This window comes from Garra rufa, chromosome 2 (genome assembly GCF_049309525.1).
Source record: "Garra rufa chromosome 2, GarRuf1.0, whole genome shotgun sequence".
NCBI lineage: Eukaryota > Metazoa > Chordata > Actinopteri > Cypriniformes > Cyprinidae > Garra > Garra rufa.
In genome coordinates, this window is record NC_133362.1 from 35,243,423 (window position 1) to 35,258,033 (window position 14,611).

The 14,611-nt window shown below is 34.1% G+C and overlaps 1 protein-coding gene across 1 annotated transcript in view; it reads right to left on the reverse strand.

The window, feature by feature from the left end:
* dlg5a (discs, large homolog 5a (Drosophila)) overlaps positions 1–14,611 on the reverse strand; it is an 86,761-nt gene that overhangs the window by 31,923 nt on the left and 40,227 nt on the right. Inside the window, exons 12-20 of the mRNA XM_073834649.1 lie at positions 13,201–13,328; positions 12,917–13,092; positions 12,714–12,817; positions 10,020–10,112; positions 7,459–8,310; positions 4,756–4,876; positions 2,605–2,749; positions 1,561–1,685; positions 1,355–1,444 (exon numbers count right to left, since the gene is read on the reverse strand). Coding sequence (XP_073690750.1) covers positions 1,355–1,444; positions 1,561–1,685; positions 2,605–2,749; positions 4,756–4,876; positions 7,459–8,310; positions 10,020–10,112; positions 12,714–12,817; positions 12,917–13,092; positions 13,201–13,328 — 1,834 coding nt within the window. The remainder of the gene's footprint in view (positions 1–1,354; positions 1,445–1,560; positions 1,686–2,604; positions 2,750–4,755; positions 4,877–7,458; positions 8,311–10,019; positions 10,113–12,713; positions 12,818–12,916; positions 13,093–13,200; positions 13,329–14,611) is intronic.

Here is a 14,611-nt window from a genome sequence, read left to right on the forward strand (position 1 = left end):
ACTAGTTTTAAACATTTAAGGTCAGTATGATTTTTTTTTTTTTTACTGAAATTAATATAGTAAAGTCATTTATAATAAGGTTTTTATTTTAAATAAATTATGTTCTATTTTTTTTTTCTCAAAAAGCAAAACAAAACATGAAAATATAAATCACATAATAATATTAATAATAGGAAATGTTTCTTAAGCAGCAATTATTAGAATATTAGAATGATTTTTGAAGAATCATGGGACTGGAGTAAATAAATTATATTTTAAAATGTAACAATATTACACAACATTATTATATTTATTGTAACTGTATTTTTGGTCAAATAAACCTAATCTTGATGAGCATAAGAAACTTAAAATACAATAAAAAAAAAATTAAATTAAAATAAAATAAAATACAATACTGACCCCAAACTTTTGAATGATAATGAATAGGTCAGGGAAAATTCACTAGCATCAGAAATGCTATTGAAAGACCTCATCCTTTACACTTCATGAAACAAGAATTAAATGCAAAATTAGCAGAATCGTATATACTATACCTTAATGGCTGAATTTTAAATCACCAACAAAATGATCTCAATACCACAATGAATAAATATTACATCGATCTGTTTTAGTACATAAGGAAACTTTGGGACGAAGGACAATTCATTTCCTCAACTTTGTCTAGATTTGACCCTGAAAGTGAATAAAAACTTACATTTTATTAGTTACAGAAAGAAAACCTCTTTTATGTGCACATTTTTAAGCGCAGACTTTTAGCCTCAGGTTATTTATGCAGGTTTCCAATATTTCAGTGTACACAAATGTCAAGCTTGTTTGTGCAAAGTGTTCTCTATTTGACATGTTTTACCTGATTCAGCTTAGTCTGACATTTTAATTACCTTTCCTGTACCGTATTTGCTGCTACTTGCGGTTATTTAGTTTTACATACTGCAGAATAGAAAACAACACTGCATTAAAAAATCGAAATAATACATTTATTTTAGAAAGACTTCACAAATAACTAAAAGACAAGACCCTTCTTCCTTAACTAGAAGCAAGTAGAGCCCTTTAAAGCTGCACTGAAACTGCAGTTTGGACCTTCAACCCCTTTATCCCCACTGAAGTCCACTATATGGAGAAAAATCCTGAAATGCTTTCCTCAAAAACCTAATTTCTTTTCAACTGAAGAAATAAAGACATCTGGGATGAGATGGGGTGAATAAATGATCATTCTAGCATTATCCTACAACATTTGTTGTAGTATGACACCTACAGTTTATACTACATAATATGTAGAAAAGAGTATGTTAATATTCCGAATCCAACCACAGCAAAGATAAATTCAGATATGCTGGATTCATGAGAAAAGGCTCACCTCTTTCTGAGCCGAGCATGGAGCGAGGATAGCGTGGCGTGGAGGGAATCTTTATCCTTTCCGTGCGATACTGTAAATTATTTGATGAACCTTCGGGAAACAAAAGGGAGAAGATGAGAAGGTAAAAATAAACACACACTCTTTAAACTCAATAGTTACTACATGAGAGGAACAGATGATATACATGATTAAAGAAAGAGACTGACCGAGTCTAGCGCTGGACGGCAGGGAGTTGGTGCCGTGTGAGGCCCGGCTGCTACGGGACGAGTCAGAGTAGTCTGTGGTGCGTTTCTGGCTCAGGTCCAGACTCAGATGCCCTTGATGCTGAGGACTGAGATGGAGGGAAGAAAAACACACCAGATCAGCAACCACTCATAATGGGATGAAGGAACAATTATTTTCCTGACAAAGTAAATAATTATCCTGTTTATGACCTACAACAGCTGCTTGTACTTAGCACGACATAATGAAAAGGGCTTCAAAAGGGCTACCAATGAATCCTTAAGTTTAAAATCAGTTTGTTCAACTGTATGCTTTTTACCAAGAAAAACTGGATTCAAATACAACAAATCTCATAAAATCACACTTGAAATATTGTTCAAATTGTAATTGTTATTGATTTATCCCTGAAAACTTTTTAATAAAATAGAAAAAATATGGAAGAAAGATGTAAGTAAATAGATTAATTCCTCAGCTGGGATCATGTAAAGCCTTTTGAAGCTGCATTGAAAACGCAATTTGGATCTTTAACTTGTTGGCTCCCATTGAAGTCTACTATATGGAAAACAATCCTGGAATGTTTTTCTTAAAAACCCTAATTTCTTTTCTACTGAAGAAAGAAAAACATGAACATCTTGGAAGACATGGGAGTGAGTAAATTATCAGGAAATTTAAATTTTGCAGTGAACTACTCCTTTAAAGTGATACCTTCCAGGGGCTTGGGGCAAAAATGTTACTAAAATGAGGGAAAAAACCTTTGATGAGTTTACTGGTCTACATTCTGATTGAATGAAGCTTCTTAAATTTAAGTATTTGACATAAGACTGCTACATTTAATAAAGTACAAAAAAGCCCCTGGAAATCAATTCCAGAAGGCAAATATTGCCCCTTAGTGGAAAAATTCATTTCTGCCCCAATATCTTCCATGTTGAGTTGCCATATTTGATGGAGGTACAGTCTTCAGTGGAAGTCCAGTATGTGTGTGAGAGTGTGTGTGTAAGTGTTGGTTATCTCAGTGGGAAGTGTGGTACCTGGGGTGTGTGTGCTGCTGATTGATCTGGTTGGTGACGGGAGGGCAGTTGTTAGTGTGAACTCTGTGACTGCGCACCATGTAAACGGGGTTCTTCATAACGGCTGTTACCGCAGAGCAGGGGGCCAGTCCTCGATGTGCTGAGTCTGAAGTTTAAACACAATCACATAATAACCAATAAAACACCTCAATGAGAAACACACACTCCCCTTCAACTGCCCACTGCGCTCACATCTTTCATTTCTGCCTCTTTTATTGCAGCTACTGCACTCACACGGTCAAAAGAGAGACGCTGAGAGAAAAATATTTGGACTTACAATAACTTGTGTAAAAAGAATGAAAGCAGCACATTTGTCAAGCTCAAAAGCTTGTATTAAACTTTACTTGTTTTTTCTGCCATGCTGCAGAAAGTGTCCAAATTTAAGGAATCATTGAGGAAAAATGTTGAGTGATAGTTGTTCATGAGTCCCTCGTTTGTCCTGAACAGTTAAACCGCCTGCTGTTCTTCAGAAAAATCCTTCAGGTCCCACAAATTATTCAGTTTTTCAGCATTTTTGTGTATTTGAACCCTTTCCAACAAGGACTGTATGGTTTTGAGATCCGTATTTTTACACTGAGGACAACTGAGACTCATATGCAACTATTACAAAAGGTTCAAACACTCACTGATGCTTCAGAAGGAAACAATGTGTTAAGATTTAGGGGTGGAAACTTTTGAATTTGAAGAACATGGTAAATTTAATTTATTATTATTATCTGGAAAACATGTAAGTATCTACTGTAGTTTCTGAAGGGCAGCATTAAATAAAAAAAAAAAAAAGATATTTAGACTAAATAAAAACAAAAATGTACACATCCTCATTCTGTTCAAAAGTTTTCACCCCCTGGCTGCTAAAGCATTGTGCTTCCTTCTGAAGCATCAGTGAGCATTTGAACCTTTTGTAATATTTGCATATGAGTCCCTCAGTTGTCCTCAGTGTCAAAAGATGGATCTCAAAATCACACAGTCCTTGTTGGAAAGGGTTCAAATACACAAAAATGCTGAAAAAACAACAACAACAAAAAAAAACCTGTGGGACCTGCGAACCAAAGAATTCTGAAAAACAGCAGGCAGTTTTACTGAACAACCATCACTAAACAAAAAAAACAGCTCTGGATCATTCAGGCAACAACACAGTATTAACAATCAAGCTTATGTAAACTTGTGAACAGGTAATTTTTATAAATTAATCTTTTTTTTTTCTTTTGTGGACTACATGTAAACGTCTTTTATGTGAAATATCTTATTCAGGCCAGTACTATATAAATAAATAACATGCATTTTGTATGATCCCTCTTATTTTGGTCAAATAATTAACATTTTGCAAATTTTGCAAGGTGTATGTAAACTTTTGACCTCAACTGTATCTAATATTTCCCATAACAAAAGACATGCCAATTGCGTGATTAATGTTTGAAAAACTACGCATATTGGTGTCACGCTTCAGCTTTTGCTTGTGTTCCACCCATAAAGCCAGCTGCTCTGGGCGACAGATGAGCAGACGGCAGGGAAGCTCGGAAGGCAGCCATCATGGCCAAAGCTTGAATATTCAAATCAAGTAAAAATAGACCTCATTATCACACAAACCCCATGTGAACTGTATAGTCATGTGACAGGCATCAAGCAGAACCCACAGTGGTTTGTCCTGTTTCTACAAAAATCTACAGTCCTGACAATGTGCTTCACATCTTTACGTGAGACAATAAAACGTAAATATATGAGACTTTTCAGGGCTCATCAATAAGAATAGCCTGTTGGAAAGATTCAGAAAAAAAGAAAAATGCATAAAAGTGAGCCCTGCATTTTCATACTAAGCAATGGCATGAGCATTCAAAGATGAAAATTATAAATGGGTTTCATTCGGTGAATCAACAAGCTCGTTGAACCATATTCTACATGATTATCATAAATGAGCAATTCAATTATTCAGGACTGAGTACGCCATAAAATTAAGTAAAACATTAATTTTGTAGGCCGCCTTGTTCGGAATAAAGATGAACTGTGCTCCACAGAGCAAAAGAAGACAGAGAGAGTAGGAAGAGTGTTGTTTAAGAGATACACTGAAATGCACCATGGGCGACTAGGGCTCTGATTAGGGCGGCTGTAACTCACTGGGAGGCAGGGTTCCATTATAGGCCGTAGGCACAAAACCCACGCTGTGTCTGTGAGGTCGATTAGGAGAGGAACGCAGCATCTCCCTCTGCTCCACGGAGTCACCATCATTTGAATAACTCTGCCAAATACACACAGAGCATTAGTCAATGCAGTACAGTTCTACAGTACATACAGTTCTATAGGAAGTTAGAACGAATGTTTCTACATATTATAGAATCTCCTAACAAAAATAACTGGTTGAATTTTTATCATTTAAATGATATCCACCTTATTTTTGCAGGTGTGGCCATTTGTAAACTTTATGGGTCTGGCTTCTGGTCTCATCCAAGTCCAGCTATTTTTAGTTGTACGAAACAGCTTGTTTTGCTGCTTGATATTGATAATTGGTGTCTTACCATATTATTTCAATGCGTTATCTTAATTGCGAACACACTGGTTTGTAGTGCAAACAACTGTAACGTTTACTGCATGTTATTATTTCTCTATAGTGGCTAATGACTGGAAGTCTTACCCATAGGCTTACTTCCACATTGAAAAATAAGGTGGATACAAAACATTTATGCTTTTGCTCTGAAACTCTGAAACATTTTGACCAATGTAGCCAAGACTATTTCAAATATATGTAGCTTAAATCAAATAAAATGTTAAAAAGAGTCATGTTAAATTGTTGTTGTTTTTTTCCAAACTACAAGGAAGAATGATAAGAATGACACTGTCATTTACACTACTGTTCAAGAGTTGAGGGTCAGTAAGACTTTTTTTTAGTTTTTAAAAGAAAATAATTGTATTCAGCAAGGATGCATTTAAATTATTCAAAATTGACAGCAAAGACTTTTAAACTGTATATAAATTCAAATATATGTTGATTTTATTTTTTACTTCATTATATCATCATAATATACAATAAAAGCACAAATGACACCAAAGAGTGGAGTAACCACTGCTGAGTTTTTTATTAGTAAAAATTTTGCTGAATTTTGCAGAATTTTTTTTTAGTAATTTAAATTTGCTGATTTTTTTTTTTTGTAATTTAAAAAATTAAATAAATAAATTAAATAGTAGAAATTTAAATAGTAATAATATGCAGCTGTAGTGAACAAAAGAAACTTATGGAAGCCTGTTTCTGCCACTGAATAAAAAAAAAACATTCTGACTTTTTTCTCAGAATTGTGGGATATATACTTGTAATTGCATGAATTGCAAGAAATAACTCACATTTTAGAGTTATAAAGTCAGAAATGCAAGTTATAAAGTCAGAATTGCAGGATATGAACTCTCAATTTTTATTTATTTTTAGAATTATGTGATATAAACTCACAGATACAAAATAACAATTCTGACTTTTTTCCTTGCAATTGCAAGTTTATATCTTGCAATTCCAACTTTTTTCTCAGAACTGAGTTTATATCACAATTCTGAGAAAAAAGTTGGAATTGCAAGATTAATTAAGTCAGAGTTGTGACGTAAATTCTCAATTCTCTCTTTTCACTTTTTTCCTTAGAATTGTGTGATATAAACTCACAATTACGAGTTATAAAGTTAAAATTGTGAGATACAAAATAACAATTCTGACTTTTTTCCTTGCAATTTTGAGTTTATATCTTGCAATTCCAACTTTTTTTCTCAGAATTGTTATATAAACTTGAGAAATTAAGTCTGAATTGTGACAAATTCTAAATTTTTACTTTTTTCTCAGAATTGCGTGATACAAACTAGCAATTCTGACTTTTTTCCTCAGAATAGAAATATAAATTTGTAATTGAGAGTTAAGTCACAATTGCAAGATATAAACTCACAATTTTACTTTTTTTTTCAAAATTGCATAATATAAACTCACAATTGTGAGTTACAAAGTCAGAATTGTGAGACATAAACTAGCAATTCTGACTTTTCCCCCCTTGCAATTGCGAGTTTATGTCTCAATTCTGACTTATACTTTGCAATTGCGAGTGTCTATCTTACAATTCTGAGAAAAAGGTCAGAATTGAGATATGTAAACTCATAATCGCTATAAAAAGTCAGCATTGTGAGATAAAAAGTCGCAGTTACCTCTTTTTACAGTTTAATTTTTTTTTTAAATCAGTGACAGAAACAGGCTTCCATAAAAACTTGTATTGAAAACAAACAAACAAACAAACAAACAAAATCATACTAACCCCAAACTTTTGAAATGTAGCGTATATGCACCAATATAACAATAAAATTTTACTCTGGCAGCAATATATGATAATGTCAGATAATTAATAAAATATGATTAAGAAAAAAAATCTAAATAATAATAATAAAATAATAAACATAATATAAGGTGCATATTGTCTTAATATTAGATATTAGGGTTGGGCGATGTCGACCAATCTGGCATCGTACGATGTCTAACGTGAAACATCGCGATGGACGATGGCATCGTCTATCGACCCAACCCTATTAGATATATTAAAATATATGTTTCAGTAATAAAATAATAGATGTAAATGAAAAACACTATAATTAGAAAATGAATATTATAGATTATTCATACTAATATAATAGCGCTTAGCTAATCTTCTACGTTTCATCAGGAGGCGTGCGTCAGCATTTCTAATGTTCTCTCCCCCTCTTTCTTTCCTCCCAGTGCAGTGGGAGATCAATCTCAGGCTGCGAGGCTAATTAAAACAGGCAGGACGGCTGGCTGTGTCAAGCCCAGTGGATCTATAAATTCACCTGGAAGCTCTGGAGAGGAATGGACTGAGGAGTCATCCTGCGCCTGAGCGCCGGGGCCGATTTGGGCCTCGGACGTTTCACCTCCGGTTCCTCCGGCCGCATCCGCCCGATATCCTCCTCGCAGGACTTTCTAGAGCTCAAAACCTTTCCCTCACGTCCCGCATCAGTGAAGTACAGGTTACCGTTACGGTCCTCCTGCTTGGGTTCGTGAACAGACATGGTGGTGATTGTGGATTCAGAGGCGGAGCTGCCCTGATGTTTGTGCTTGAACTTGAAGGAGTCACTACGTGTGGGTGGGGTCGGAGGTGTGGGGGCGGAGTCTGCTCTTAAAGGCAGAGGCATATCTGGCCTTTTGAAGGTGTCCGCATCAATGGGCTTTCTCTGTTTGGGCGACCTGTAGATGGAGAGTTGCGCCGGGCTGTCAGTTGACATTGAAACACCCACCACCATTTTAGGCCAAGTGCCGCCACTGTGTTGCTTCTCCAGGCTGGTTTCGAGAGTAATGCATTCGGGGCCGACTGACTCCGATCGGGTGTAGCAGACCTCCTGAAAGGCACTGCCGCTGTAGCGGGCCAGTCCCAGCTCTGAAGCGGGTCGGAGAGTGTTAGGGTGCAAGGTGGAGATCGGAAACACCTTCCTCTCAGAATAACCGCTCTCCTCTAAGTCAGTCCTGGTTTTTCTTCTCTCGCCGGCTGCGTCTCCGCTGTAAATGTCTGTTTGAGTGGAGCTGTTGTGTTTGAGGTTTCTGCTGTTTCGTGAATGGATATCCGACAGGTGGATTCTGCCGTTGGATTTCTCGGCCTCCCTCAGGCTCTCAAAGATGTTCTGCCCCGACGTGCTCTGGGGAAAAAACTGTTAATGGACAGGTTCAGCACGACTGGCATAAATGAAACAACACAACATCAATAAAACAAACCTTCAGAGGTACATACACTATTGTTACTGTGACCTATTTCACAAAGCTGGTTTCAGTGGCAACCCAGGTAAGTTTTAGTTTAGTTTGAGCACACTTAAGGTTCAGGAAAATGAATTGGTTTTTAGTGGTCATAAATTTAATGCAATAAAGTCACTCCCCCGTAACACTTGTTTCAAATTAAAAATGACAAAAAAAAAACTTTATAGTGAAAGCCTTTTAGAGATTAAATTGTTCATGAAATTATTATAATAAAAAATATTTTTAACATGAATTATATATCGTATACTTAATGCATTACAGGCAAGCAATTATGTTTTGACAACTGATATTCAACTTTTAACTTAAATTTTGACTCAAATTTAGTTAATTCACTTACATTTGACTCTTTCAGCTGCCCTCTCAAATTTTATTTGCACCAGTGAAGTTTTATTCCTTGTAAATGCATTTAAATTCATGTTTTTTTTTTTTTGGTAAATGCATTTAAATTCATGATTTTTTGTAAATACATTTAAATTCATGATTTTATTGCTAGATGCATTTAAATTAATGATTTTATTAGTAGATGCATTTAATTTCATGAATTGTTTTGGTAAATGCTTTAAAATTCATGATTTTTAGTAGATGCATTTAAATTCATGATTTTTTTGGTAAATGCATTTAAATTCACAATTTTTGCAAAAGCATTAATTTACAATTTATGTAAATGCATAAAATTCATGATTTTTTTGTAAATGCATTAAAATTCTTGCTTTTTTGTTAATGCATTTAAATTTCATTATTTTTTTGTAAAAGCATTTAAAATCATGTTTTTTTGTAAATGCATTTAAATTCATTCTTTTTTTCATAACGATCTATTAATCTTCAGCAGAAAAGTGCATTTCTGTGAACCCACTGAACCTGATCAAAACCAGCTTGGATTTGTCCATCTAGCCAGCCACAGATCTCCTAGGGTTTATTTAAAGGTCTAGCTCACCCAAAAATGAAAATTCTGTCATTAATGTCCTTCCAAACCTGTAAGACCTTCGTTGATCTTCAGAACACAAATCCAAAGGGTCAGAAAGCTCTTGAATTTCATCAAAAAAGTCTTATTTTGTGTTCTGAAGATGAGCAAAGGTTTAACGGATTTGGGATGACACGAGGATGAGTAATTAATGACAGAATTTTTATTTTTGGGTGAACTCTTTGATTCAATAACAAACTGACTTTTTCCTGAAGTTAGTTTGTTTCATGAAGTTCCACCACACTTCATGCTCTTCATGATTATTTGTGAATGAGGGCATTTGGAAAATATAAAGTTATAAAATGCTGTGTTTATGATTTCAGAGTATCTGATGTAACTATTAATGAGAAATATATTTTTTTTAATGTTTAAAACCACTGAAAAACAATACCTATAGTTAATTAGCCTAAAAAAGCATTAATTTACAGAGGTTCTTAGCAAATTCTCAGATGATTACTGAAAGCAGTAATGAGAACTACAAACTAGCCATGTTTCCAAACCTAACTTCCTCAGTAACGTCTCCGAGTTGGTATTCCAACTCAGACTCAGCCGTCTCAAACACGACTTGGAATAAATGTCACGGCAGCACCTTGGCATGTGGTAATGAGAGCGGCACACACGCTCAGACAGTGAGAGAACAATCACCTTCATGAGGGAGAGAGCGAGCGAGTCCCTGCCGCCCCTCAGCAGAGCCTCACATTCACTCAGAGATTTGTTATCCAGAGCGATCCCATTTATCTAGGGAGAGAGAAATTTAGGTCAGCGCTTCACCAAAAGAAAAGTGCCAGCAGACTTTTCAATCCTTCTATTTTCAAACCCAGAAATGACTTCGGAAACTTGAGAACAGAGACAAAGAGATGCCTGGCGAATGAAAGTACGGTGCACTTTTAAGATCTCCAGTTCAGATAAAGCCTTCCATCTTTTTAAACATAAAGAAATATTGCACTCAGAAATATATTCTGGCAAGGTTTACTCACTCTGAAGTCGGTCCAAACCTAAACTGACTTCTGTGAAGCACAGACAGAGGAAATGTTGAATAATTGTACTGGCCTTTTAAGGAAACTTGAAAGAGACTCGGGCCTTTAAGCTTTAGAATAGCAAAAAGCACCTTGCAGCATCGTAAAATAGACTATACTACTTGTGCACTATATTTCTAGTCTTTGACTAGTCAAATGAAAATAGCTCTAAAACATTTAGTGCTATCAGACATCAAACTTTTACCTAAATCTATTAAAAAGCATTTTTTCTAAATTAAAATAAAGCTCAAATAAAATAACAGAATAAAATAAATAAAATTAAAAAGTAAAATAGAAATTAAATGAAAAACCTAAACTAAATTAAAATTTGGAAATGGTTGGCAACTAACTGAAATAAGTTTGTCTGAATACTAACATCACTAAATTAAATAAAACCAAAAACCTGGAAAATAAAGAAGTAAAAACTGTTTAGAAATGGCTAAAAATTGAAATAAAGCTTAATAAAATACTAAAATAAAACCAAAAATAAAATAAAGGTAAAATAAAATAAAATAAAAAAAGTTTAATAAAAAAAAGTTTTAAATAAAATAACAAAATAAAAAAATAAAAGGAAGTTCAAATAAAATAAAAAATAAACTGAAGCTCAAATAAACAAAAAAAAAATTAAAAAGAAAAACTTTAAATTCAAATTTGGAAAGGCTTGGCAACTAACTGAAATAAGCTGAATACTAGCATTACTGAAATAAATAAAACCAAAAAGCGAAAAAAAAAAAAAAAAAAAAAGTTCAAACAGTTAAGAAATGGCAAAAAAAATATATATAATAAATAAAAATCAATAAAAGAACATAAAATAAAAAAATAAACCTTTAAAAAATATATAATCAAAGCTCAAATAAAATAAATTAAATATTAAATTAAAAACTTCAGCTAAACTGAAATTTAGAAATGCTTGGCAAGTAACTAAAATAAGTTTGGATGAATACTAACATCAATAAATTAAATAAAAAACAAAAACTGAAAAAATAAATAAATTAAAACGGTTTAGAAATTGCAACAAAAATTAAAACTCAAATAATTTTATTAAACATAAAAACTCAAATAAAATAAAACAAAGTAAAATAAAATAAATATTACATGAAAAACAAACTACATTAAATTTTGGAAAGCTTGCCAACTAACTGAAATAAATCCAGCTGACGTTACTAATTTCATTAAAAAAATGGAAAATAAATACATTAAAACCATTTAGAAATTGCTAAAAATAAAAAATAATGATAATAATAAAAAATAAAATAAAATAAAATAAAATAAAATAAAATATTTAATATTTTAATAAAAATTTAATTTAGAAATGCAGGGCAACTAACTGAAATAAGTTTAGCTAAATACTAACACTACTAAATTAAATAAAACAAAAACGTGAATGTAAATAAATAAAAACTGGCTAAAAATTAAAATAAAGCTAAAAAAATAAAAATAATGCTCAAATAAAATAAAAATTAAAATAAAATAGAAAATTAAAGCTCAAATTAAAAAAAATAAATAAAAAACAAACAAAAAAGTACAAACTTAAACTAAACAAAACAAATCATGTCAACTAAGTGAAATAAGTATGGCTGACTAGAATACTAACATTACTAAATTAAATAAAATCAAAAAATGAAATATAAATTAATTAAAAAGTTTAGAAGTTGCTAAAAATACAACAAATTAAAATGCAAACTGAAACATACTGAACATAAAAATAAGAGCTAGTTGAAAAAAATTATAAAAAACTATAACTTTGAAAAATAACACTGGTCCGTTTCTCAGATTCAGCTATCGTATGGATTTAGAAGACTTTCTTGAAGTTCACAAGTCTTAGTCCTCATTTACTTTCATTATATTGAAAAAAGCAGCCACTTATAAATTTCCTTAATTTCTCTGCTTATGCTTAACTATCCCTTTAATAATAAGAACCAGCAAATGTAGCACTCCTGATTGAGCCGTATGACATGGCCAATATCAGAGCCAAAAGGTTACAGATATCTTACACTCAGTATCTAGCAAGGACTCAAAAGCAACACCTGATCCACTCTCAGGATTAACATCTGTGTTACTTATCACCAGAGTGACAGCTATCGCTTAGCACATCACCTGTCTTATACACATCACCTCCATTTAAGGAGAGGAATAGATCTGATTGGCAGCTCATCTAATGGGCCCAATGCATTTAAGATAAGGAACTGGATTAAAAATCTGCTTCATTTAGGAGGTTGTAATGAGAGTTAAGGTCACACTTTTATAAGAGCAAATTGGATCCTTGACAGCAGCGATCTTCCTTCAATTTGAGGAAGGATCGCATGACTGCTTGATGACTCACGGCAATCAGGCGGTCTCCGATGGTAAGAGATCCCTCTCTGGCAGCTGGGCTGCCCGGTGCGATAGCAGCCACGTATACGCCACCCTCAAGAGTGATACCAGCATCTGAGAGAGCAAATTTAAAGGTCATTAATAAGAAAACAAAGGAAATTAGTCAGAGAAATGGTCAAATGAGTCATGGGATGCTGCAGAAGTAAGTGATACCTTTGTGTCCGATAAGATTAATGTGGACAGGAGTAACCAGTCTTCCACCTAAAGATTTCCTCCTGCGAACGACCATATTGATCAGCCCTCCTCCATTAAGTACAGCTTTGATGACCTGCTTCCTGTCTTTGTTAGTCAGGTCCACATCATTTATCTTCAGCAGCCAATCATTCACCCTATTGAGAGAGAGGCACGGCTGGTCAGGACAAAATTGTGAGCAGGGAAATGAGCGTGTAATCATTCCAGAGGCCATTATCTGAAAAACACTCAATATCTGAATCCACCTCAATCTTCCATCCGCGATACTTCCTTTGTCCACTCTGGTCACAAATATCCCACAGTCCCCTGGTAAATATGGATCATTCACCCCTTCTGCGATATCAAACCCCATTGCCTTCAAATCCATGTCGTCCTGTTGGGAAGACAACGATGGAGAGACAGATGAGACCTCTCTGAATGGAGGTAGACAATAAGACAAAAATTACACTTGAAGGTCAAAAGATGTGAATGAGCATCCTGGAACCATGAAGGTAAGACCTGTTTAAGAACATTTTCGACCCTGGACCACAAAACCAGTCATAAGGGTCAATTTTTGACCCTTTATAATTGAGATTTACAGTGCCTTGCGAAATTATTCATACCCCTTCATTTTTTTCTTCACATTTTGTTATGTTGCTGCCTTATGTTAAACTATTTCAAATTACTTTTTACCCCACATCAATCTACACTCCCTACTCCATAATGGCAAAGCAAAAAATAGGTTTTTAACATTTGTGCAAATTTATTAAAAATAAAAAACTGAAAAGATCCCGTTGCATAAGTATTCATACCCTTTTCTGGGACACTCAAAATTTAGCTCAGGAGCATTCATATTACTTCTAGATGTTACTGCACTTTGAGTGGAGTTAAACTGTGGCAAATTCATTTGAATGAGTATGATTTAGAAAGACACACACCTCTCAGAAAAGGTCTAACAGCTGAAAATGTATATCAGAGCAAAAACCAAGATAACTGCCTGTAGAGCTCAGTGACAGACTTGCGTTAAGGCGATGATCTAGGGAAGAGTTCAGAAAAAAAATCTGCTGCATTGAAGGTTCACAGAAGCATTATCCATAATAGAAGACGATTGGAACAACTAGGACTCTAGAAAATGTTTGCCAGCCCCCATCCAAGCTGACAGAGATGGAGAGGTGAAAAGGTGAGGCAAAGAATGGCAGATAATTGCCAAATGCAGATGTGCAAAGCTTGTCACATCATACCCAAAAAGACTTGAGGCTGTAAAGGTGCTTCAACTATGTACTGAGTTAAGGGTATGAATACTTATGCAATGTACTTATTTCAGTGTTTTATTTTTAATAAATTTGTAAAATTTGCAAATCTGGTTTTTGCTTTGTCATTATTATGGTGTATGGAGTGTAAATTTTACAAATTTATTAAAAATAAAACACTGAAATAAGCTCTGTCAGCTTGGATGGGGGCTGGCAGACATTTTCTAGAGTCCTAGTTGTTCCAATCGTCTTCCATTATGGATAATGCTTCTGTGTGAACCTTCAATTCAGCAGATTTTTTTCTGAACTCTTCCCTAGATAATAGCCTTAACGCAAGTCTGTCACTGAGCTCTACAGGCAGTTATCTTGACCTCAGGACTTGGGTTTTGTGCCTTTCTAAATCATACTCATTCAAATGAATTTGCCA